A 27111-nucleotide genomic window follows, 5' to 3' on the forward strand; every position below is an offset into this window, starting at 1 on the left:
TGCAATTATACAAGAAACTTCAAAACTTTCGACAGAATTTTGAATTGGGGAAGAAAAGGAAATAAAAAAAATATGAATCAAATACGAAATACGATCTATCGCCTATATAGAACCCTTAAGAACATGACATTGAACTAAGAAAAAACTGACAGTGAAGTAACCAGATCGATAGCATAGAGTTCATGTAGTCACATATTACTGCAATGACTTGAAGTCCCGGTTTTTGTTTTCAGGCATTGCTTATTTGTAAGTTCCCATTCCGACACTGGCCTCTCGGCCGCTACCGTAAGGCTGGAAACTGTTTTCCCTAGCATTTGAGTAGCAAATGTAGTAGAACTTATTCACTATGGCAGTTAAGAAAACGAAGGCTGCCCCTGCACCAAACACTCCTTTCCTCACTGTTTCACAAGACGGAGGCAGATCGCTGAAAATGGTCCGATATTTGGTGTGGTAGGCGTTCCGGACCGATCCGGCCAGCAGACATATCTCGGCTATTAGGAAAAACAACCTGTCATACAGGCAATTCAAAGAATAAGTGAAACATGCAAATCTGCAAATTTGAGGATAATCGAGACTAAAACCATGATTTGAGTTAAGTTGGTGACACACCCGCAAACAATGAACAGGATGACTGCCCAGGCCCTAGAACCAGTAGGGTTCAAAGCCTTTCCACAACAGAAGCATTGGGTGGCCACCATTATAAGGGCTTGGCTAGCCATAAGGAACAGAAATGCACCCACGCCATAGCCAGTGGCTATGTCTGAGTCATATACACAATAGTTGTAATTAATTTCACTGTCCTGAACAATCTTGGCCTGCAACAAAAGATGTCTACCATAATGATATAAACTTCAAAAGCAGCAACTTCATGTCTAAAACTAAAAACTGGATGAACTAATGTCAACCAAAAACAAAATGCATCAAAGAAAGTGAAGGGGAAAGGGGAACTCACAGTGCTTCTTCTTTGCTCAGCTGCAACAGCTAAACTAAAAGCAATAAGATCAAGAACGAATACAGCAATCAAAAGAAGCTTAGAAGCCATGGATGAATACAATGGAAGCTTCTTTTGTTTCTCTTTGCTTTGCTTTTTCTCTCTGAACTCTCCCAGTCTAAATAAACAAAAAATCACTAGCAGTACAGAACAAGCAAGGCAAATTGATTAAAAACGAAGAAAAATAGTTTTTTTCCCTGTTGAAGGGGATGCTTAATGGGAAAGTGAAGGTTGTTGGAAGGGAACTTTAAGGTGGCTTCGTGAAAGGGAATATTTACCCGCCAACCATAGATTAACTGCCTTTTGGAAGCCTTGTGCGTACAACATTTCGTAGCATGACGTGCCAACATCTACAGCTTGTTTTGCACTCTTTGTTTTTTCTTTTACATCATTTTAATAGAAATATAAGTAAATTAATTTAAAGATAAAATTATAATTTAACCATTTATGAAACCTGTATATAAATGTCTGCACTCCTTGTTTTGTTTTGTTTGTTACATTATGCTAGCTTCTTACATTATGCACTGTGCATTCCAGTGTCCCCCCCCCCAATAATCTTCTTCCCATTTGCACAGTTAGCAAAACAAGTATTCGGTGCTTCCAAAGTTGCAGCTACTTTTAGTACCGGATAACCGGAGTTGCTGAAAATCTTAGGTGTCGACTTGGCTATGGATTACACAAAGAGAGAGAAATTGAGAGAGTTTTGTTGTTGTTGTTGAATAGGGTGAAAAAAATGAGTTTTAATAAGTTAATGGCTCAATTTAGAAATAAACTCTTTTTATCACTATGTTGCATCATAAGTTAATGAGAATTAATATTCAACCCATCAAAATATAACAAATCGATAATATAAATGATCATATCGTATCATAAGTTTTTTTTTTTAAAAAATTGATTATCAAAAAGTGAATAAAAATGAAACAAAAATAATAAAACTTGTAATTGACCCAAAATATTTTATTGTTAGATTTTTTAATTAGAAATTAATAAAATTATAAAGAGAAGAGAATGAATGTGATTGTCGAACCATGCACATGATGCGTACCAAAATATTTTAAATAATTTGGAATGATTACAAGACAATATGTGTTTATAATATTACTTAATTATTGATAACGTATATAAATATGTAATTTTTCAAACCAAGACCTAAAAAAACAACATTTCCTTTAACTATCGAAACTATTCAACAAATTCTTGATGCATATCATTTTAACTTGAAATAACTTGTAAATTTGACGATGAATTTATATATGGATACCTTATAAGTTCACGTCATACGAACATGAGCTGCAATGGAAGGTTGAAAATGGTGAAATATACTTACAAATTAGGATCAAAATCTTAGGTTCATCACATTTTCTAAGATTTTATTCTGGCTAGGTCTATGACTTCCTCCAATTTTCTGGTGGTCTTGATAACTAATTACGGACATATGATTTTATGTTAAGGGTGAATTTATAAAATTTTAAAGAAAGGATAATTCAGAAAATTTTAGGAGGCAAAAATAGTTTTTTAAATAAAAATAGAAATTATCCAAAAAATGTAAGAATTTAAGATTTTTAAGAAATGATTGTCCCCACCTGATCTCTTCAATCTAAAGTATTTGCTAGATTTCTCTATCCTCTAGTTGTATTATCTTTATGATAGTGATAATTAAATATTATCATTCTAGTAGTTGAAATATTAATTATTTTATTAGCAACATACCATTCTACATTAATTTCATTTTGCTATATAAACTAGTAAGTTAATTAAAACAGTTTTACATAATTTTCGGAAATTCTGACTAAAAAAGAACCTAATTTCAATTTTACCCGTCTCTAACACTTACAAATATGTTTGAAATTTAAGGAATTAGTGGAAGTTTAATTAAAGCAGAATTATTTTTCAGTTAAACAGCTAAAACAAATCAAACACTAACCCTTCTTCTCAATATATATGTATATATACGCTTCTTGACAAAAATTTAAGCTTTTGTTGCTGTGTTAATTGGATTGGTAACAATGGAGGCAGTGTTGGACATTGAAGGTGAAACCCAGGCTGAAGATGAGTTCAAAGGCAAACCCTTTTTAAAGATTACAAATCAACCTGTTGTTTTGAAGGTATGCATGTTTGTTTTACCATTTTTATTGAACCAATAGGGGAAAAAACCATTAAATTTGATGTTAACTAGGCTTTGTTTGATTATTTTACAGTTCATAGATGTGGTCTATACAATCAAGGTACAAAAAGCAGGTAAGGTGTTCGGAAAAAGTTTGGTTTCTGGAGATAATGATAGAGTGATCTTAAATGGGATCAGTGGGATGGTTCGACCCGGGGAAATGTTAGCCATGCTTGGTCCCTCGGGCAGTGGCAAAACGACACTATTGACGGCATTGGGAGGCCGCCTAGGAGGGCACCTCAAAGGGTCCATAACATACAACGGGAAGCCTTTCAGCAATTCGATGAAGCGAAAAACCGGATTCGTAACTCAAGATGATGTTCTTTACCCTCATTTAACGGTGATCGAGACGCTTGTCTTCACCGCTCTTCTCCGATTACCTAATAGTTTCACCAAACAAGACAAGATCATGCATGCTGAAGCAGTGATCGATCAACTCGGACTAGTTAAGTGCAAAAATTGCATCGTTGGTAATGCGTTTCTGAGAGGTGTTTCGGGTGGGGAAAGAAAAAGGGTTAGCATTGGTCAAGAAATGCTAATAAACCCGAGCTTGTTGTTCTTGGACGAGCCAACTTCGGGTCTCGACTCAAGCACGGCTCAACGGATTGTGTCGACACTGTTGGACCTTGCTAAAGGTGGAAGAACGATTGTGTTAACGATACACCAACCTTCGAGTAGGCTATTTTATATGTTTCATAAGATTTTGCTGCTATGTGAAGGCAAGTCTTTGTATTTTGGACAAGGATCGGCTGCTATGGATTATTTTTCCAGCATTGGATATGCCCCATCAGTTGCCATGAATCCTTCAGATTTCCTTCTGGATCTTGCAAATGGTATGTTTTAATCTTAATTCTGCATTGATATTTTTCAACAACTATTTAATGTTTGCACGAATCTATGCTTAATTCCCTTATATTGCACAGAAATCAAACTGAATTTAGTACAAGTATGACCTTAATAAATCGGCTTGGGAAAATATAGTTTCCTAATTCCAATTCAGGTTTAATGCATGGGAAATCTTAGACGTGCCTTGGAAATCTTAATTGTTCACTATAGTTTCTTTCAAGACTTCGATAGTTTTTGGAAATATTTCAAAATGTGTATATATATGTATATCTCACATTTAGCATAAATATGATATAAATAGATGAATTCCCTGGTCTAAATTTATATTTCTGCAGAGAACTAAACTAGTATTAACTCTAATTTGAATCTTTTCCAGTGCCACTTAATGTTCATTTATTATATAGGCGGATTCAATAAATTGTTTTCACATTGCAAGTTTAACTTATCAATTTCAAATTAATTTTGTTTCTTCAAGTTTCTTTGCATGGTTTCAACTATGTCTGCCTTTCATACTCTAATGCTTTGTTCTATATATCCATCCTATGTTACTCGGATTCGGGTGAGTGTCAGACACGATTTTGTGAAGTTTTTCCATGTCTTTGGAGAATAGTTGGAGATTATTGCTGAACACATTTAGTAACTCTTGTTTTATGATTTTCAAATGCCACTTAATGTTCGAAGTATGAAATTATGAAGTTGATGGTGCATAGGAAAAGAATCCCAATGTTGATGTGCTTTCAATGTAGGTGACTCACCAACTGAGTCAACAAAGGAGCCAACCCTGGTGAAGAAAACACTGATTGATGCCTATGAGATGAACATTGCTGGGAAACTAAAGGAAGAGCTTCAAGATGTCAGTAATGAGCCAGCTGATGAATTGGAAAACAAGACTCGTGCGAAGTGGCCCACAACTTGGTGGCAACAGTTCATCGTATTGCTTCAAAGGGGAGTAAAAGAAAGGAAGCATGAATCATTCTCCGGTTTGAACATTGCTGAGGTCATTATTGTATCTGTTCTTGCAGGTTTATTATGGTGGAAATCTAATATTTCTCACTTGCAGGACCAGGTAAGTTAATGTCTCAAAATTCACCTTTTGATCCATTCAAATTAGACCGTCCATTACTTCTGAGTGTTAACTTGTAAACATGCATGCAGATTGGACTCCTCTTCTTTATTGCAGGGTTTTGGGGCTTTTTCCCTCTATTTCAAGCTCTTTTCACCTTCCCTCAAGAACGTATGATGCTCCAAAAAGAGCGGTCTTCGGGCATGTATCGGCTTTCTTCATACTTCATATCGAGAATCGTTGCAGATCTTCCCATGGAGCTTATACTTCCCACTGTTTTCATCACCATTACATATTGGATGGCAGGGCTTAAACCCACAGCATTCAATTTCATGCACACTTTATTTGTACTTCTTTTCAGTGTCCTAGTCTCTCAAGGCCTAGGGCTAGCCCTTGGTGCCATGGTTATGGACTTAAAATCAGCTACCATTCTCGGCTCGGTCATCATGCTCACTTTCTTCCTTGCCGGCGGTTTCTATGTCCAACATGTTCCGCCATTCATAGCATGGATCAAATACATTTCCATTAGCCAACATACTTACAAACTCTTGATGGGGGCTCAATACACTCTAGATGAAGCTTACCAGTGTGGTGAGCCTCCAAAAAAATGCTACGTCGGAGATTATCCGGCTATAAAATCCGTTGGCCTCGATGGGCAAGTTTTGTCTGCTGTTGCATTGGCTATTATGCTTGTAATGTACCGATTGGTTGCTTATTTGGCCCTCATGAGAATTGGGGTCACCAAAAAGTTAGAGCATTAGATGAGCCATCTTCTATAGTTACTTGCATACATCGGCTATTATGCTGTGGTTTTTCTTAAGCTTGATATACAAAGGACCGTCCTATGCAAGGGCATGATTTTTTTAGTAGGATCTCCATGGTGTAATCAGATCGAACAAACTCGAGAAGTATAAGAAGTTTAAGCAAGAATTGGGATTATAAATAGTGTGGTGAGCCTCCAAAAAACTTTAGCTTGATGGAGTTTTGTTTTTACTATTTGTGTTCGATAGTATTTTGCTTAACCCGTTCATGTTCAATTTGACACAAACTATTTATTAGAGTTGGATTTGACATCAAAATTTAATTATTTTTCATTTCTACACTAAACTATAATGGCGTGTTCAGTAGGGTAGATGAAAAATAGAAAGAAAAATATAATAGTTTTTAAGTTGTACTTGATTGCAGTGGCAGATGCATTAAGCCCTATAGGAGCAAAGTGCATCCTTATTTTGGAAAAGTGGTTAAATTTAACTTAATTTATTCAGAAAAAAATTACAATTTTTCATACCCATTATTTTTAAGAAAAAAAATTAAAATTTTGGATCTCTATTCTTAAAATTTTGTATCTCTATTCTTAAATTTCTGGATCCGTCACTGTTTGATTTGTGAAAAAATTGGAAGAATTTAAACAGTTAGTAAAAAATTAAAAGAAAATATGAGAAGAGGAGAGGATACGAGAGGTATAAGTTCAAAATTATATATTTTCCGAAAGCGTTATTTTTTACTTTTCAAAGTTCAACTCTATCATTATAACAATGGAACATAAGATACCACTACTTAAAAACTAGTTTTCTGCTCTTTTATTCATGGTTTTCAAAATCGGACCGGTTAGCGAACCGGTCATGCTACCGGTTCACTAGTTCAACTGGTCAGAATAACCGGACGATGTCATAATTATTTAAAAAATTAAATAAAAATACTAAAAATATTTAATAAAAAATAATTTTTTATATCACAAGTAATATTTAAAGCAAGTCATAACATATATAAGTTACAAACCATAAAATCAAGTGAAACAAAATGATTCAAATTAACTACAACATAATATTTAAGGTAAAACATATTAAATAATAAATATAATTATATAACTATAATTAAAAAATAAATTTGGGGCTAAAAAAATCATAACAAAATGATATTGTTTGGTTTAATTTTTTAAAAAAAACAATCTCACATGGCTAAGAAACATAGAAGAGTATCCCAAAAGTCTAAAGAGTAAAAATATGAGAACAAAACAATACCACGTGGCTAAGAAACATAGAAGAGCATCACAACTAACTTCTATAAATAATAGAGGTAATTTGGCATTCAAAATCATGGAGCCTTTTGGTGAGCATTGAGTGAACTATTCTTTCACTTCAATCAAGCTCGAATTTTAGGCTTCAATCGAGCTTCTAATTTTTTTTGAGTTCAAGCCTTTTCGAGTTCAAGTTTCAATATTATATTTTGAGTTCGAGTTGAACTTGATAATTTTTAGCTCGTGAGTTTGAGTCGAGTTGAGCTTACTTTTAAAGTTTTCAAGTTCGAGTCGAGCTCAGCAATACTCGAGTTCGACTTGGCTTGTTTAACAAACGGCGTCGTTTGGTTTAATTTAAAAAAAAAAAAAAAATTGGCGGGTTTTTCCAGTTTTCAGCCGGTCCGGTTCGAACGTGTAACATACCGAAATCCTAGTCAGTGACTTAAATGAGAATTTTTGAAATTTGGTGATAAAAGTAAAATAGTTTAATAGTTTAATGACTTATTGGAAATATAGTTGAAGGTTGTTTGGTAATTACTGAATGAATTAAAGGGCAAATTGGTCATTTGATAAGAAAGATATTTTTCCCCTTTTATAAGAATGAAACACGTGGGGGAAAAGAAAGAGTTATCTGGGAAACTCTCTTCTTCTTCTTCTTCCTCCCGTATCTCCAAGCTCAAAGGTAAGTTTGTGATTTCTTGATTATTGGTTGATTTAAAGGTTGTGTTATGATCACTAGATGATAATTAAGCTTAAGGAAAGTTTAATTTGTTCTTAAACAACAAGATGAAAGATATATGAGAGATTAAAGATTTTGAGTTCTTGAATGAAATCTTGGAATAGAGTTCATTACTCATATTGGAAGACAAATTTGACTTGTCATCCACTTAATTAAGGGATATGAAGTGATGGAATTGAATTTAGAACAAGTAGAAAATTTAGTATGATTCTTGGATTTCATATGGAAGATAGAATTTTGAGTTTAAAGAAGTGATTATGGAGTAGAAGTGAGTTTAAGTATGTATATGAAAGTTAGGAATATTAAAGGAGGTGAAAGATGAAGAATTAAGCAGAAAGAGAGTGAAATTGTGCTTAAAATGTAAATTCTGGGTTGTGTGCATCGATGCATCTTCAATGTGCATTGATGCACTCTCAAATAAATGAACATCGAATGCAATCAGTGCATCGATGCACCTTCTTAAAATACAAACATCGAATAGGATTTATGCACCGATGCATGAATAGTGCATCGATGCACCTGTCAAGGGATGTATCGATGCATGGTGTAGTGCATCGATGTATGCCTTCATTAAAAGATAAAAATAGCTTTCTTATTAGCCTTAGGAATGATAGTTTAGAATATATCAATTAGTATATTGATATGTATCAATGTATTAATATGTAGATTTAGTCTCGTTCCGGAACAATTGAAGGATTAGAATCGAGTCAAGCAAGGCTAAGGTGAATACATATTAGAAGTATGGTACAATGGAATAAGACTTGTGATAAGTCTAATTCATATGTTGATTTTCATAGCACAATAGTTATGAACATGCATACATGATAATTATTATGATACATGCATAAAGTATATATGTTCATATGATTTGATAAATGATATATGTGAAAAGACCCAAATGCACATGTGATATGATAAGTGATATGAGCTATGTGATCACAAGAGAAATGACATGAACACATGAAACATAAGAATAATGCCCATGGTATACGATATGAGAGCTATAGGTATAGTTGGCATGCCAAGAGTCGAGGGTTCTACGTGGTCCTTCGGGACGTATATGTATCATTTGGAACATTTACAGTGTCTTTTGAGACAGATCTGATCCACAGGGAATATGTATATGGTTCTTAAGGAGTGGTCCTTCGGGACAAATACAGTAGTAGGTCCTTAGGGACAAATTTCATAGCCCTTAGTGGGACCCATACGAGCTGTGGTGACAGTATAGTGCACAACCTCAATGTACTCGAATACCTTGAGTTCTAAAAAATGTACATGGGCCTATAAAAGGTTATCAAAGGTAATTACATTGTTATAGTTATATGTTATCATATTATCATTGTTTACATTGAATTGTATACGACAGGATTGAATGGATAGATTGCATGTTCATATTCATACTGAATGCATTATTGTTAGATTTATATGTCTCACTAAGTCTATGAATTAGCGTGTAAGTGATTTACACGTAGGTACCAAGAATCAGGAAGAGTGGAAATAGGGTTGCAAGAACAGTAGCACTGCTTGAAGATCAGATCAGAAGTAACGGATAAAGTATGTCTTTTGTCGTGTATATGGTTGGCATGTAAGAAAAGTGTCTGTTACAAATGTTCTGATCAGTTTGTCTTGTTCTGGTTAACTTGTGTAAAGTAACAATGTTATTTTAATGAAAGTTTTAAATTTCCTTGATTTTTCGTCAATAGTCAAAGTTTGAAAAGTCAATGTGACACCTCGGACTCGTATCCGGGTCGGGTACGGGTTGAGGGTGTTACAGAACGTTTCAGTGGTTTCGGTTTGGTTCACTAGTAGCGGTTCAACCGGTGTAGATTGTACCGGACTAGGCAGCGGTTCCCGGTTAAACCGGTTGAACCGGCCGGTCCGATCCGGTTTTCAAAACACTGCTTTTATTCCCTTGCGCCTCTAGCTTCTTTCTTCTTTTATCTTTGTGACGACATTAGCCATAGTGTTGATTTCCAATTATTTTCATCTATTTTATTTTTAGTTTTTGCTTATTTTTACTAGTTTTGTTTTATGTCACGTTCTTTTTTATATTTTTAATGACACAGTTTCAATTTTTTATCGGTTATTTGGTTGTTATCTCTGTTTAATTTTCTCATGGTTAGATTTAAAGTCTCATGATTACCAGCATAAGACTCATATGCTTCTTATCTGGCAGGTGGTGCTCCTCCTCCAAAAACACCTCTACCTCTGTATGGATCGCAGACATCGATGTCAATGTTTTTACAATTTTCACAATTTTCTTTGGGTGGCAGGATAGTTCCTGATACTTCTCCAGGGTCATTATTTTATAGAGGGTCTTCATCGTCATTCATGCCAAATCAAGAAAATGTCAATGATGATGATGATAGTGAAGATGAGAAGAGTGAAAAGGATGTTATACGAAGAAAATCTCAGTGAAATAGACAATCATCGCCCTGTGGAATTTATTTGAGAAGACGACATCGTTGATTCATTGGAACATTAATATTTGTATTTAATATTTTTATATAATGTTTTTAATATTTGTTTATGTTTGTTAAATGTTTAATTTTTTTAATTTATTTTTAGTTTGTCTTTATAGTTGTTAAATGTTTGTTAAATGTTTAATGTTTTCATTCAATAAATAATTGTATTTGTGTTTGTTAAGTGTTTGTTAAATGTTAATTACATGACATTACAGTACATTACCTTACATTAGAAGCATTATTAGAAACATTAGAATACATTATCTTACATTAGAGTACATTACCTTACACAACATTACTACAAGCATTACATTACATCACAATACAAGCATTAGCTCTTCAGCAACACAACATTACTTTATTCTTCATAGTCAGTTGACTCGTCAGATGTTAAGTTTTTTAAACCTCCATTCTTTCTCTTGTTTCCTTCTATATGTAAAAAGTTCAAGTTCTTGCAGTTCAACTTCTATATTTTGGAATGCATCTCTCGATTTGAAGTTAGTTTAAGTAGAAGGAGTTGCAATTGTCTTGGAAATACATGCTTCACGTATCCAACCTTGAACCTTTAAAATCACGTTCATGCAATATCTTTGAAATGAAAAAAATATGTTAATCACATAAGATATATGAAAGAAATAGTACAAGTTAGGTTTAAGCAAGGATCTTATAAATGACGTTTGATGTTACATAGAGAACATATATTAAATAGTTCATATGAACCATCAACTTCGCATAAACCACAACCATTTTTCAATGACTTGTTGCTTGAGTTGTTGGTCGAGTGCTCTATATTAACTGATAGATTATGAATGATAAGAAAGTTGTTTATGATATATGAATCAAAGCACAAAGACATGCTCCTATTTATAGATGAGCTAAAAATAAAATTGAAATATAAATTAAAATTCAATTCCAAATTGAAATACAAATACAAATTCAAATTCAAATTTATATTGAAATTAACATTACAATTGAAACATAAATTACATTTCTTCTAATCTTACGGTTAACGAAATCAATTATCATATTACTTTCATTTTTCCCAAAAAAAACAACCCTTGCCATTTGCACACTATTTGCATATTCGTGTTTCATCCTTAATGATGGTTGCAATTGAGGGAATTTTTCTAATCGTTGTCAAAGTGATTTTTCAACAATATTCCAATGCTCCTTGATTCTGCATATTATGCATTTGAGTGAGATTCTCTAACATCTTATATCCTTCTCGAAACTTCCCCTCTAAATGAAGCAATCCTATTCTCAATGCATATGTTGCCTCTATTGTACCCATCGTAGATGCTTCTTTCAAAATCTTACAGCCAACATGAACATTCACATAATATTTCGCAAAACACTCAAATATACCTTCTTTATATAGTGTATGTTGATCCCGTATACCAACTTTCACAAGTATTCAATGTATTTGAATTTGAGTTTTCCTTCATAGGTAACGAAAAAGACCCATATGAGATTCAGACTTGGCTTAGAACTGTTTTAGATCCATTGCTATTGAGGGACTCAGGTCGTCCAAAATCAAATCAAATTCATTATGATATGGATATTCATGAGAGTTCAAGAGAACATAAAAGATGTGGGCATTGTAGAAACCTAGGCCATAATAGGAAAAATTGTCCAACTCTTTTATCATCACTTAATCGTTAACACTTACTTATATAATTGTATTTTCTATATTTGTGCTTTTCTAATATTTTAGTATTATATGTGCTTTTCTACTATTTTAATGTGTGTGTTTTCTAATATTTCAATGTAATTTTATTTTCTAATTTTTCAATGTATGTTCATGTTTCTAATATTTCAATGTAATTATATTTTGTAATATTTTTCAATGTATGTGTATTTTCTATAAAAAAAAAACCATTTAGCTCTTAGTTCATGTGATTAACATTTTCATTTTAATCTAACCCTAAACCCTAAAACCATTTTACTTTAAACCCTAAACCAACTTAACCTAAAAACTCAAAACCACATTAACCTAAAAAACCCTAAATCGCTTTCACTTAAAAAATCCTAAACCACTTTAACATAAACAAAACATTAAACCACTCTAACCTAAAAAACATTACAAATTACCTTAAACCATTTCCAAAGCAGAACTGAAACCCTTAATCTTATAAATTCCTAAAACCCTAAAAGAAAACCAAAACCCTAAAAACTATTATCCTTAAACCCTTTAAAATCTTAAACTAAGTGTAAACCATAAACCCTAAAATATATAAAAATACTTTGAACCGAGGCAAAAATGAGTGCCCCCAAATACGCATTTGGAAGGTTCATCCCCTACAACACGCCTTCCATCGTGGTGTCACATCAGCTTAATCCCCTAGAAGGTGTACCCCTTGAAACGCGCTTTCCCTCCACATCAGTAGACCCCATGAAGGCGCCCCCGAGAAGGACCCTTCTCTCCATACTGTCAAAAAGGGTGTTACATCGGGAAATAATGGGGAACGTGTGTTAGACTAGGGATATTTAATTTTTAGGGTGATTTTTAAGTAAAATTGTCGTAGTTTGGCTCATTAGGTTACCTTTTGCGGTGTTTGATGTCTCCTGTTGTAGTTATTAATTAGATATTTCTTGACTGGTTGGTTATGGTTAATAAAATTTTGAGCACTCTTTTCCTCTTCCCCTGTCACGATTAAGCCTCAACTTGATCGAGTTACGAATGATTTTTAACGAGGCTCGCTTTTCTTTTCAAGAAAAAAAGTATCGATATCGTTTGAATTGGTGTAGAAATTTGGTATTTCTAAAGAAGAGTATCAATACTATATTCATAAGGTGTCGATATTGTTCCTTCAATTTTGATACCATGGGGTTCAAATTTTATTTTAACTATGAAATTGAGATCGATGCCTAATGAGGGCATCGTTACTCAAGGTTGTGTATCGGTACCCTAGTGAGAGTGTCAAAATCATCAGTGAAGATTAATTATGGATCTTGTTTTAAATGAAACTCGAGTGTAGTATGATTAATAATAATTGGAAATGACAAAAGTTCTTTTAGAGGATTTAAATTATTAAAATTCTCTTATAAGTGTATAATTTTCTAAATTCCCACATGAGACTAAATTAATAAAAGAAGACTAAATCAACAAAAAAGGATTGACCTCACGGTAAAAAATATTTATACATTTCAAAAAGTAGATGATCATCTATACAATTTTACCTTTCGTCAAAGGATAGACTACTTTGATATTATTGATATTATTGTTGTTATTATCACATAAGGGCTGCTATGCTCCTTAAAGAAATTAAAAGAAAAAAAGAAAGAAAAATCAGTGGGCAAGACCATAAATAAAAACTAGTGGACGGAGTAGTCAAGAACCGACTTAAACCATTGAACATGGAGAAGAAAAAATTTGAAACGATGTCCAAAACATTTTTCACGTTTATAAAATGTGTTGAAATTTCCACTTGTTTAAAAAATTGGCAATTAATTCTAACAATTTCAATACACTTGACTTACAGCTTGTATTTGTTTCAATTCCATGCCCACATACTCTGATTTTGTGTTTAATTTGCAACAAAAAACATTAGATTTACCAGCCCTTTAATTTTCTTCATTCCGCTTATTTTGTCAAATTTGTATATCCACTATACTGAAATTTCTAAAGTAGTTTTTTCTTTCTTTTTTTTCCTTTTCCAAATTAAAAAATGTAAAACAATAGAAGAAATATTATTCTTTTCTCATTCGAGTGGTGGTGCATGTTATTGTCACATTTTTGTCTTTTTTTTTATGTTTTTTTCAGATTTAAATTTATTATTATCTTTTTAATTATTTTATTCATTTATTATCATTTTAAACTTTCATGATTATCTTATCATCTTGATAGATACTCATAATTATCTCAAATATGATAACAATAATTATTAATGTATTGTAATGCTTTATTATTATATTATTATTGATAGTATTTACTCTTCACGGTTAATAATAATATTTATTTATATTTTTATTTCCTCAAATTATTTAATTATATTATTCAATTTTTCTCTTATATGATCTTAAAATGAATTCATTATATATAAAACAAGAAAGGAAAGAAATACATGCCAGATTGGATCATCTCTAAATTTTACTAAATGGTAATTATGAAGGACTCCACTTGAACATCAAAAGGAACCTATGTACCTTTCAAAAAGACATCTCCCACTCTACATGTTTATAGAAAGAAGAAGAAGAAATCAAGAATTTTCAAACTCTATGACAGCTACAAATCCAATCTTTTACCAAAATTTTTAGTCCAGGTTCCTTAAGCCCCCATCTTCACACGAATCACTTCACTCATGATTAGGGGAGAATAAAACACTCAAGCTCAGCAGACTCAGCCACGTGTCACTGATTAGTTACAAAAAGTTATAGCTCTAATAAAATCGATCTCAAATTTTATCAATTTAAAAAATTTAAAAAAATAAAATTCGATAATTTTGTTATTTAGTCAAAAATTTCTTTATTTTTATAATTTCTCCTTCGTTTTAAGTTTATTTTCATTAAATTTAAATCGCTCATCAACCTCCATAGAATACATATGTAGCTATTATTCATCTTTTTGAAAACAAATTTTCTCATTTTTCAATTTAATCCTTTAACTTTATATGATTTACTCATTTCTTCAATTTCTCTTTCATTTTTAAGTGCATTTTTACTAAACTTGAACCACATGCTCCAATGCCACTATAAAATATCTATGTATCCTTAATTTTTAATTTTAACAAAAAAAATATTCTTTTACAATTTAGTCACTCAACTTTGCATTCTATTCAATTTGACGCTTTAGTTGTATTTTTTTAATAATTTCTTTCTTCTCATCAATGATTTGACTATTTTATACTATCATCAATATTCTTTCCTCAAAATTATCTTCTTTAAAAATAATAATATTAAAATAATTTATAATTTTAGATGTCATATAATTTATTAAATAATTGTACAAATTTTTATTATTTTATAATTTTAGATGGTATTTAATTTAGTAAATAACTTTACAAATCGTACTTACATATGTGAATATATATATATATATATATATCTTATAATTGAGTTAACCCGGATTCTATAAAATTGTTTCAACTCGAAAAAATTTGGAATAAAATTTGAATCATAAAATAGGATTCGTCAATTCGACTAGATCAAAAAAATTTGGCTCAACTCGATTGAATACTTACCCCGCTAGTTATATATAAAATAGTAATTTAGTTGATTAATTATTTTGACTTTGACATTTATTACCTAAAGGTATAAACCTAATTTCCATGTTGGTTATAGCACATAAACTATTTCAATTTGCACCCATTGATCTCATTTAACACCATACGCCAGTTTATGTGAGCTAAACCTCCTCTACATGTCCCATTGACCCACCAAACACTTCAAAAACTTTATGCAATGCCATTTATCCTTCACTAAAAGCTTCCACTTATTTTTTTTTTGAAAGAGACCAAAAATCCAAAAAGGACAATTTAGAATGAATCAATCACAATCTTGGGAGTTGAAATGTATTACATATAGATTGGTATGATTGATTTAAAAGCTAGATGGAACCATTACAATGTGACAAGCATATAAATCAATTGAATAATAATAATAATAATAATAATAAAGAGAAAAAGATGAGAAGAATCTAGTTCTTTGGAAAACCACTCGATTGTTATTTTTTAAAGTGCTACAACTACTCAAAATGGTCCAAACCCATGTAATGCATTAAAACTTGTAAGCCATCCATAGAAGTTATTGAGTGAAAGAAAACCCTAATTCAAATAAACTAAAAAAGAAACCTTGAAAAAAGTCAAGTAAACGTGTCATGGAATGACTATAGCCACCAATTTTCTCCCTCTTTTATTTATTTATCATCATTCTCTGAACTTTATATTCGTCGAAAGAATTCTAGCCTAACTCCCACATTTGTATGCAATAGCTGGCTAATACTTGGAACATTTAATAATTTAAAATATTATATAGCATAAAGCATATGTTTATCAAATCTCTATATATAATATTTTAGATGTGGTTTTTATGTATTGCGATAATAAATATTATACAAATACATAAAAGAATAAAAAATAAACAGTAAGTATTGATTGTAAGTCACATTTAATTTTGGATAAACTGTTTATTTGATTATCTATCTATTAGTTTATTTCTGTTTTAATTAATCAATTATTGTTATTTTAAAATTATATTTTAATTATTTATTAGTAGAAAATTAACAGTGGCACTGAATTTTCCTGCCTTCATTAGTTTCGCCCTGCTTGATAAAATCATGGTTTATGAAAATTTCAGGTACAACCTTTTGGACATTATGGGTTCCATAGAAAACAAAATGGGCAAAGGACACGTGTCTTAAGTATTGATGACTCACTTTTGTAATTTTTTGGTGAGGGTTCATGCACCCACTCGGTCGGATAAGGTCGGCCGCAAGATTTAGGCACGTGGCAGTCTTTTAATGGTGATAAAAAATAAAGTGGTTTTCCATTTCGAAAATAAGGCGGGTACGCCCGCATAGTCTCGCGTTCAACACTATCCGTCTCTTCTATTTAAATACCTTCCCAATCCCCAAACACTCAGAAAGACAAAAAAAAAAAAAACCAAATTTTCTCATTCAATTTTCTCAAATCAAATTCAATTAAATTTCCTGTTTGGTTGTCGAGAAAATGAGAGTCCCAGAAACTGACCCATTGGCACAACTGAGCTTGCCACCAGGATTTCGGTTTTATCCAACGGATGAAGAGCTTTTAGTGCAATATTTATGCAGGAAAGTTGCGGGGCATCATTTTTCTCTGCAAATCATTGGCGAAATTGATTTATACAAATTTGATCCTTGGGTTTTACCGAGTAGGTTAAATCAAATTCAATCCCTTTTTTCTGCTTATTAATGAATGCCTATTCTTTGGCTAACCAAAATATGTATCATTTTGCGTAGATAAAGCTATATTCGGTGAAAAAGAATGGTATTTTTTCAGTCCAAGAGACCGGAAGTATCCCAACGGATCACGACCCAATAGAGTCGCCGGTTCCGGGTATTGGAAAGCTACCGGAACTGATAAAGTTATTCTGAGTGATGGTCAGCAAGTTGGTATAAAGAAAGCCCTAGTTTTTTACGTCGGAAAAGCACCTAAAGGGACCAAAACGAATTGGATTATGCATGAATATAGACTCCTGGGAACTTCCCGTAAACATGGTAGCTCCAAGGTAATATATTTTATCATTTCTAAACCTCTAGCCGTCAAAATATAACGTAGGAAGAATATTCGATCCAGTCAAATTATTTTTAAAAAAAAATTAATCTTGATAAATTTTATTTAAATTAAATTTATACAATTACTAATCAAATTAAATCAAGTTGAATTTTTTAACAACTAAGTTAAAATTTTTAATTTTCTTAAATTGAGTTTTATTGACACCTTATATAGCAAGTTTTTTATGCTTGTTTAATGGAAATTTTAACTCAAAAAAGTAGTTAGTTTTAGTGATTATTCACATTAAAGTCAACCTTGTTTTTTTAGATATATATCATTTTAAGTTTTAACTAATGTGATGAGATTACTGTTAACATTTTATAATAGAAAAAGAGATTTCATTATCAATCATGTATAGCATTATTTGATTAATTATGTGTGTTTTTTTCTGTAGTTGGATGATTGGGTTTTATGTAGAATATACAAGAAGAAGTCAAGTGCTCAAAAATCATTTTCAACTGTTCCAAGCAAAGAGCATAGCAACAATGGCTCGTCATCGTCTTCTTCTCCCCATCTCGACGACATGCTTGAGTCATTACCCGATTTAGACGATCGTTTCTTTGCTCTGCCACGAGTGAACTCGTTGAAAACGCTTCAGAATGATGGGAAAACTGGGTTCCACAACCTGGGTTGTGGGAATTTAGATTGGGCGAGTCTTGCGGGGCTCAGCTCGGTGCCAGAGTTGGTTCCCAATGGACAAACCCAGACTCGGGGGATTCCGAGTTATGGAGATAATGACTTGTATGTCCCAACGATGCCGCCTGCACTAAGCCAGATGGATATGTCAGCGAGTAAAGTTGGTAGATCGGTCGAAGAGGAAGTACAAAGTGGACTCAGAACTCAGCGAGTTGATAACTCGGTGTTTTTTCAACAGAACTCAAGTGGGCTGATGACCCAGGACTCAATCGACAGGTCCGGATTCCGGTACCCGACTCAGTGGAGTGGGTTTGGGTTTAGGCAATAAATAGTATATGATAATTAATAGGAGAGGAATTTCAAGATTTTGTGCAATGGTAACAAAATGAAAACTCTGAAGAAATTGATGAGTTGATTTATTTAACTGAGTTGATAGTTAATAATATTTTTATTTAATTATATTTGTTTTCTAATTTATGTTTGAAATTTATTAATACTCTTATTAGTGATATTATTTTTAAAATTTAAATTTATTTTTTATGAAAAATATAGTGTGTTGTATCCAATATTTATTTAATAAATTTGAAATTTGAAATTGACTAATTTGGAAAATCTTGATACATTATCTTTTGGGCTCCTAGCTAAACGGTGGATGCAACATTTGCACTCAATTGTACAATTTGTTTTATTTAATAAAAATTAGAAAATCTTCTTATATTATATTTTGGGCACCTATTTAGATAATAAATGCAATATTCCCCACAATTGTACATATTTGTACAATTTATTTTCTCAAATAATTGAAGTCAAATTAACTAACAAAAGTTAAATTATTTTTAGACTTAATGCAAAAATAAGTGCTCAAGGTATATCCAAATTTAATTTTAGGTGTCTAAAGTTATATCCTTTACACTTTTAGGTACCTAACGTTTCCGACATTATATTTTTAGGTGTATGGACTGTAACGTCCGTTAAATTCAACCGTTAAGTAACACATGTCTGGCATATAAAAGTATATTTTTTTTAAAAAAAACTTAAAATTATAATTTATTTGAAAAATCTCAATATTTTCTGAAATTATGAAGAAAAAAACTAAAAAATCCCGAAAAATCTAATTTCAATCTCTTAACATCGTCGGCCGCCACCAAAACTGTCAATTGGCCAAATACCCAACACTGTTCGACCGACCAACCACCCAACGACCTAAAGATAACTATTTTTAACGAAAAATACTTTAGACACCTAAAGTTAACTTTAGAAATACTTTGGATACCTATTTTAAGATTAAGCCTGTTTTTAATGTTATATTTTGGGCACCTACCTATATAATAGATGCACTATTATTTAACTCAATTTAACTACAGAATTAAAATGGAAACTAGCTTGTTAATAATTAATGTAATGGAAATTTAACTCAATTTTCTGAAATTATTTTTGGGTTTATTATCAAAATTGGAATAGAGAATCTTCCACCAATATTGAAATGAATTAATACCATTGCGTGAAATGTATGTTCCTAAACATTTTCTCTCTCTCACTCTGTCTTTATCATTCCACTTTCATTGAAAAGAAAAGAAGATAAAATAGACTCTTCAACAACTGGTGGAATGAATAAAATAATTTAGGCACGACCATTTACATTCTCAATTCATTTAAAATGTGGAAAGATAAAACACATATTCCATTTGCATTAACTTATTCTAAGATTTCATTTTAAATTCTCATGTTTTCTCCAATGTTGTTCAATTATTTACTTTTTTATTCTCTTTTCATTTTTTTATTAAATTTCACAACACAAATAGTTATAAATTAATATCAACCAAATGAATTTTCTAACATATAAGTTTTCCCTCAGTTAATAATATTTTAACACAATATGTATAAGACTTTCTGAAGATACAATTTATGCCTACATATTGTCATAAATAATATGAACCGGAGTCACGAGATCCTTCTCAACCAGTATTGGAAGCAATTCTTTATATGTCATTGGAATTGAACCAATATGAGTCTTCTCTCGGATCAGTCTATAAGGTTTGATCTCATGATTAGTTGAATAAGATTTCAATGTATTAACCTCGACTCTTTTCTCGACGTTAGTATTGTCGGTGCCTCTTATCATGTCGTTCTTTATAGATGTTTCAATCATTTCTCCACACATGATGATGTTAGAGAAATTCTTAGTGGCAACCCCTATCATGTAATTAATATAGGGGATTTTAATGTATTGATGAACAACGTAGTGAACTCCCTTTCAGTTATTGGTGGATGTACTTGGGGAGCAACATCCCTCCATCGTTGCGAATATTGTCGGAAGCTCTTGTTACGCTTCATCTCCATGTTTTGTAACGTTTTTTGAGTAGGGACCATATCTGTAATGTGTTTGTGCTTACTCAAAAAGGCTTGAGCTAAATCTTTTCAAGAACAAATTTGAGTGTGACTTAGTTGATTATACCATTTGGAAACATGTTCGGATAAACTATATTGAAAATAATGGATCAATAGTTTCTCGTTCTCCACATAGCCACTCATCCGTTAACAATACATGGTGATGTGAGACGAATGGCAGGTGTTCCCATCATACTTCTCAAAATCTGGAGCTTTCAACTTTGGTGGGAGGACCAATTCGAGGACCAAACTTAGCTCTTTGGCGTCATACCCATAAAATGACTCGACCATCTCCCTAGATTTTATCATCTCCTCTATATTTTTTAGTTGTTAGGTGGATTTTTCTTTCTCAGCTAATTCATTTAAATCAGGGACCTCATTATCAGCATAGAAATCTTCTAGCTTCATCCCAAATGCAACATGATAATCAGTGGGGAATGAAATTCTAACCTAATGTGGTGGGTTCTCAGCAGAGAACAAAACTGGTGGTTGGATTTCCTAATGCCCAATGGTGTGCTTAGGAATGTGGACAAGTGTAAAACCCGGAGGAGGTGTGGGGTCTTCAACAAGACTTTTTCTAGCGATCACATGACTCCTAAACATCTCTTTCATCTTGTTCAGTAGATCAAGCTGAGAGTTAGCGATATTAGACTCAAGTTTAGCTAGCTTGTTTCTCACTTGTTCTTGCATCTCTTTCTGCTCTTTCTCAATTTTGGCTAGCCTATCCTCTCTTTCCTTAGACATTTTTCATATGTCTTGCAGGTGCGGAGTATTCTTGCTCCTAGTAGGGGCTAGGATCAACTGCGATCGGAAACCTTATCTTATTATTTTATGTCTTTAAATGAGCAAAAATCAAAGATTACAGATAAAATCTAGTTATATCTCCTAACTCTTCAACTCTTTCGAGTTGCTGGACAACACATCGTTCTTTGTCAGGCTCTGTCATTAAGAAAATCCTTAGAGCTTTTGCTTCCTACCTCATACCGAAGATTAGTTGAGCAAGCTCGTTATCCTTAGTTTCTACCCTTAACATTGAATCATGTTGGGCTTGAACCGTCTCTTTAGCAGATAGATTGTCTCTTGATTAAAGTTGCTTCTACTCTGAATGTGGATGAATCTCTGAAATTCTATCTAACTCATTGAAAGACATTGTCGTTTCAAGAACCTTCAAATATGACCATATATTTTAGAGATCAATATCTTTGATGATATGTCATGCTCATGCAAAAATAAAATACAATAAAACACATAACAAGACAAAAGGAAATTAAGTTAGTAAAATTAAAATAATGATCAAATAAAAGAAATGTGTGTTAGAAAAATCTGAAATGATTAAATTCAATCGGTAAATAGACCATAAATACAGTGAATAAAGCACACAGAGAAATTAAAACCCTAACCGCATGAATTACAGTTCTCTTAGGGTATCCAAATGGCTCTAAGGGGTGAGTTTACTAAGTTATCTACATGATGTTTGGTTTTTAAAAATGGATCCCAAGTTGTCCTTACAACCTACTAAGGTAAAAAAGACTTCAATCCTAGCCTATTACAGACTATTCGGATCGAATTTAGTCCAGGGGATCACATCACTAGATGACTATCAAGGAAAACAGTATCGTGACAGACAAAAGAATGCTTTCCAGAGGTACATTGTACAACCTACACAAGTAAAAACAATATTCCTTGGTGGTGTGATATTTCCCACTACTTAGGCTAAACAGGACAAAACTTGGGAGTAGAGCTATGATATGCAACAATTATATTTATATTCAAACAAGTGAAATATTAATCAGAGAGAAAATGTTTTTTCGGTTTTCTAAAAAACAAAGTGAATCATGAATTAAATAAACTCGCACTCAAAATTTCAAACTTTTAAAATATAGAGTAATCGATTTGTGGCTCAACACACTTTTTATTTTGGAAAACAAAAGTTCCCAGTAAAATCGTCAAATTGTCGTAACCGATTTTCGGTAGAAAGATCGATCCGACATTTTAGAAAATAAAAAGGTTTTGAATCGAGACCACTTATGCATGTGTGGAGCTAGGGCGACCAAATGCTTTGCTGGGGCGACTGTGGAGGCAGTTGAGGGGCGTGCATGGCTGCTGTGTGGGGTCGTGCCTTGCTGATGTGGTGCAATGGACCACTTGCTTGAGCGGCTACTATCGTGGAAGAGGAAGGGCCATGTGCGGATGGCTTCATTTCCTTTGGTATTTATTAGGGTTTCCATAACCCTAAATCATATGTTGGGTCATTTGGGTCAATGTTATAAACGGGCTATGGATTAGTTATAATGGGTAAATTTTTGGGTATTTAATTTGGTTATTGGGTCTGACATGTGAATGGGTTATTCTATTTGTAAATGGACACTTGAACTTTGGCGTAATTTAATTTTGGGAAATTGGGATTTGATTTGATTGGTGTTTATTATCCAATTAAAAGGGTTTCATTTTGGATTTTAATTTGTACCCTAAATCTTAAAAATTGGACATTTATGGTTACACCCAATTGAGCACCAAAATCTTTAACGCCCCTAACGAATGCAAAAATTCCACAAGCCATTCTTGACTATGCTATTTGCTCCAATCGATGCAAGAACATCTTTCGATTGGTCCTCGAATTTCTTCAGCCCATTTTGAATTGTTCGGGTCAAAATTAGGGTATTACACCGTTAGTGAGAAAATTAAATAAAAGTAATCATGTCTTAATTAAATAAAATAAAAGTGGTCAAATGTTATTTTTTTGAATTTAGTGAGGAAAAATATATAAAACTAAAATGAATGTGATCAATCTTGTAGTTTATTCATTCTTAATTGTTTGACAATGTGACTTACATGGTTTATGAGTTGAACTTCATTTGTCCGGCCATGAGCTTAACTTGAGTTAATTCAAATTAATGATGTTCTTAATTAATGTTTGATTGCCTTTAATATGTTGTGCTTGAATTGCTACTTTATCCAATGGTTTTATTATCTTACTTATGCATTGGAAAATGATTAATAAGCCTTAAGTTGATATTAATTGCAGGAGGGTTAGTATTAACTAGATTGAAGTTGGACAAGTTGATTTTTATTTAGTCGCCATTGTTGAGTTCTAAGAATATTATATAGCCTTGCACGAGCTAATACAAGAAAAAGCAAAGCACTCGCATAAACTCATTGTCTGCATTACGAAAAAGATTGCTACAAATTGAAATTAATGGATGATCTTAATGTAATAATGTCATCCCTCTCGTAATTTCTTTTGCCCTTTTCTCGAGAAAATAAAAAAAGGAATAATGGAAGTCTAATCTAGTTTGTTGTGAGCATAGATACCATAAGAATTGTATAATCCCTTCATTTCCCAATTGATTTCTAAATAGCTCTTAATGTGAAGTTGAGGATAGTAGGAAAATTGAATTAATTGTTTGAGATGTGATTGTGGTGGTTAATGTGGGGGATATTGTCTCTTGCTGACGAAGAAATGGACCAAGTGAAGTGACACTTGATGGGACCTTTTTGTTCATCATTGAACCAACATTTTGACCCCATCTTCCCATAGTTCCATACCCTATCTTTTGAGATTTTGGGGACATATATCGCGCTTTTGGCCAGTAGAAATTATTGAAAAATAAAACACCTTTTGTTTCTCCACCCAGGTAGGGTTTTTAGGGACAATTATTCCTCTACATGGAGCCTCGCCCATGCATGCCCGATTAGCTGCCCCGCTTGTTATCATACGTGAAAAGAAGAAATCATTCATAGGGGTTTAACTAGAATCATTTTAATCCATGTACACTCACTACAACAAACCTTGGTTCATTGACTTCAAGATGATTTATCGAGAGGCTAATGCAGCAACAGATTTCATCACGAAAATGGACACTCCCTCATATGAATCCTCTATTATCTTTGATTACTTTTCGCCTTATATACTTGATATCCTTCGCATGGACACCTATGGTCCCCTTATTTTCGTATGAATAAATTATTGTAATGGCTTTATGCCTCTCTTTTATTAAAAAAAAGTTTTTTTTGTATTTTTTTATTGAATAATCTCAGTGATTAAAGAATTGTTGTTCTCTCCTAAAATATTGGATTCAAACAGTTACATCTATAAGGTATTTGTTATGATTATAAATAAATATTACCTTATAATCCATTCAAACTATTAAAAAGATATTAAATTTTACGTACGTCGATGCATAAATACTTCATTAACCATTAATGCTTGTATGGATGGTGCAAATGGTAGAAAATTGGAAGCATATTGTTGATGGTGGGTTGTGGTTCCCACATCCCACTCGTTGTTAGTCCCTTCCACGTTGAGGAATTACACGTTTCTATCCCTCATTCGATCTTACCCTCCTCTTCAAAACCAATTGTTTACAATAATTGCCCTTTAATAAGTTACACACCTATCCACAGCAGTCCGTTTGGTTTGGTAAATTCGGTTCATCTCGACTTAGACTTCAAACAACTTTCTTTTTTGGATTCATTCAACACAGAATTTAAAATATATAATAAAATCATTTTTAATTTTTTTAATAATTTATAAATAGTAAATACAGACTATAAAATTAGATTGAATCAAATTTGAATTTATATATAAAAAATTAAATTAAATTATGATTTAATCAGAGAATAACACAATATTTTATGTTATAAAGGTAAATTTATAACATTTTAAAGATGAAAAAATATCATTAATGTTCTAAATTATATGGTAATTTGAAATTTTCAAAATAACAACCGTCCCTACAAGTCCCGTCTCAATCCATCCTAGATCCGACCCTACTCATAAAAGTATATTTATAACTGTTAAAATTTATGAAAAGTCTTTGTATTATATATATGTTTATTTTAATCTTTCTTGTATAAAAAGCAACATTTCAGTCCCAATATATTTAAAATTAATTATTTTGATTCAAAATTTTAAAGTTATAGTTAGTTGGTTTAAATATTTTAATTTAAGCACTCTTTAAATCTCTATCAATTTTAAAATTGAGTAAATTGATCTATATTGAAAAAAATAGTAATTTATTTAATGAACATTTTAAAAGTGAATAAATAAAAACGATCAACGATAGTGTTGACATTTTCTGTCAATGCTTGACATGTTTCCAAACATGATTGGATGATTTTTAAATAAAAAAAAAACAAAAATTAATATAATTTTATAATTAAATCCTTATTCTCACTCTTTGTATTGTCTTTTTCAATTAAATCCTTATTCTCACTCCAAATCTAAAATTCGTAAGAAATTTTGATGTACATTTTTTCATTAAAATATTTTTTTATGTTTTCACATGTAATTGTAATATAATTGTAAGTGAAGCTAATATCGTTTGGAATTAGAATATAAATTAAATTTTCATTTATATTTATAAGTAATAATTTTTTTGATGTGAAAATTCACAACAAAACATTTAGAGAGAGATTAATATGCTCGAATTCAAAATTGAGAGGGACCAAAAGAGTGTTTAAACCAAGATATTTAAGCCAACTAACAATAACTTTAACATTTTGGAGCAAAATGTTAACGTTTTAATTATATAGGACCAAAAAGTTCTTTCTTACAGTAAAAGAATTGAAATAAGCTTTTAAGTATGTGTTTCTTTTTATAGTCTCTAGTGCTTGAATTTGGATCCTCTAAGGATAATAATCATTCATTTAATCAATGAGATAATTTGTTTCATCGTTAAAAATTATACTAAACTTGCATATTTGATAAAATGCATTTTAGAAATAAATATCAAAATTATACATGAAGTAATTTGATCAAATATACCATGTGATGTATGAACTTCGGTTTTGTATAATTATATATATTTGAAGTTTTTATTTTGTTTAATTTTCAAAAATCACTAAAACCGTTGGCAGCATAACATCATTTTAAGTTTTATGTTGCATACACGAATAATATATTTGTTCGATGTAAAATAAATAAATATATTTATTTTCTATAATGTATACAACTTAATCAAAATTAAATTTTTATGTATAATTACACAAAATCAATATTATATATCACATTAGACAATAAATAGAATTAATTATTATGTAACGCGGTATAAATTTACAATTAAAATATTTATTAATATTAAACCTATCGAGTCATCTCAAAATTAGAGTGTTATTTTTTTTTTCAGGTTTTGGATTCAAGTAACTGTCTCTGCATAGTGTGTATTGTTAATGACAGAAAAATATAGATAAATATTACATTGTAATCACCCAAACTATTAAAGAAAAATATCCTTATCAATAATTTGACTAATATTAATATCGGATAAAATAATTTTAAATATTTAATTTAATAATTTGATTGAAGATGAAATTTGTCACTAAACTCATATTTTGCAGACATTGATTATCACATAAAAATACAATTGCCAACCACTGCAAGTCTTTTGTCAACCTGGTGTGCATGGATTAGCTAATTAAACATGGTTTTAGCAACAATTTTAAATGACTAATCTACCCTTGAAACCGTCACGTGGTTTTGTCGGTATTAGGTGGATTAAATGGTAAGATGCCAAAGTGTGATGAAATAATCCCTGGCCCACACCATTCCAT

General features: G+C 31.8%; 3 protein-coding genes across 3 annotated transcripts; 2 read left to right on the forward strand and 1 right to left on the reverse strand.

Annotated features, from left to right (window-relative positions):
• Window positions 1-20: 20 nt before the first annotated feature.
• Window positions 21-26259, reverse strand: LOC120219475. Its single transcript, XM_039216294.1, has 5 exons — window positions 26255-26259; window positions 12029-12039; window positions 953-1070; window positions 610-815; window positions 21-508 (listed from the first exon to the last, which is right to left on the reverse strand). Exons 3-5 carry the CDS (start codon window positions 1040-1042, stop codon window positions 241-243), a joined length of 564 nt encoding a protein of 187 aa, XP_039072225.1. The 5' UTR covers window positions 1043-1070; window positions 12029-12039; window positions 26255-26259; the 3' UTR covers window positions 21-240.
• LOC120219476 (ABC transporter G family member 9-like) lies at window positions 2971-5959 on the forward strand. The gene is made up of 4 exons (XM_039216295.1): window positions 2971-3096; window positions 3190-3988; window positions 4748-5067; window positions 5157-5959. The coding sequence occupies exons 1-4, from the start codon at window positions 2998-3000 to the stop codon at window positions 5823-5825; spliced, it is 1887 nt and encodes a 628-aa protein (XP_039072226.1). The 5' UTR covers window positions 2971-2997; the 3' UTR covers window positions 5826-5959.
• LOC120219474 (NAC domain-containing protein 72-like) lies at window positions 16921-18630 on the forward strand. The gene is made up of 3 exons (XM_039216293.1): window positions 16921-17131; window positions 17220-17488; window positions 17930-18630. Exons 1-3 carry the CDS (start codon window positions 16951-16953, stop codon window positions 18497-18499), a joined length of 1020 nt encoding a protein of 339 aa, XP_039072224.1. The 5' UTR covers window positions 16921-16950; the 3' UTR covers window positions 18500-18630.
• Window positions 26260-27111: the final 852 nt, after the last annotated feature.

This window comes from Hibiscus syriacus, unplaced genomic scaffold (assembly GCF_006381635.1).
Source record: "Hibiscus syriacus cultivar Baekdansim isolate YM2019G1 unplaced genomic scaffold, ASM638163v2 tig00110206_pilon, whole genome shotgun sequence".
NCBI classification, from domain to species: domain Eukaryota; kingdom Viridiplantae; phylum Streptophyta; class Magnoliopsida; order Malvales; family Malvaceae; genus Hibiscus; species Hibiscus syriacus.

Excerpts from the sequence above, each read along its gene's own strand:
- LOC120219475 (XM_039216294.1), bottom strand. The coding sequence starts at position 1,042 with ATGGCTTCTAAGCTTCTTTTGATTGCTGTATTCGTTCTTGATCTTATT. Across the intron at positions 816-952 it reads CTGAGCAAAGAAGAAGCACT|GCCAAGATTGTTCAGGACAG; the intron begins GTGAGTTCCCCT and ends CTTTTGTTGCAG. Across the intron at positions 509-609 it reads ATCCTGTTCATTGTTTGCGG|GTTGTTTTTCCTAATAGCCG; the intron begins GTGTGTCACCAA and ends CCTGTATGACAG.
- LOC120219476 (XM_039216295.1), top strand. The coding sequence starts at position 2,998 with ATGGAGGCAGTGTTGGACATTGAAGGTGAAACCCAGGCTGAAGATGAG. Across the intron at positions 3,097-3,189 it reads ATCAACCTGTTGTTTTGAAG|TTCATAGATGTGGTCTATAC; the intron begins GTATGCATGTTT and ends ATTATTTTACAG. Across the intron at positions 3,989-4,747 it reads CCTTCTGGATCTTGCAAATG|GTGACTCACCAACTGAGTCA; the intron begins GTATGTTTTAAT and ends CTTTCAATGTAG.
- LOC120219474 (XM_039216293.1), top strand. The coding sequence starts at position 16,951 with ATGAGAGTCCCAGAAACTGACCCATTGGCACAACTGAGCTTGCCACCA. Across the intron at positions 17,132-17,219 it reads TGATCCTTGGGTTTTACCGA|ATAAAGCTATATTCGGTGAA; the intron begins GTAGGTTAAATC and ends CATTTTGCGTAG. Across the intron at positions 17,489-17,929 it reads GTAAACATGGTAGCTCCAAG|TTGGATGATTGGGTTTTATG; the intron begins GTAATATATTTT and ends TTTTTTCTGTAG.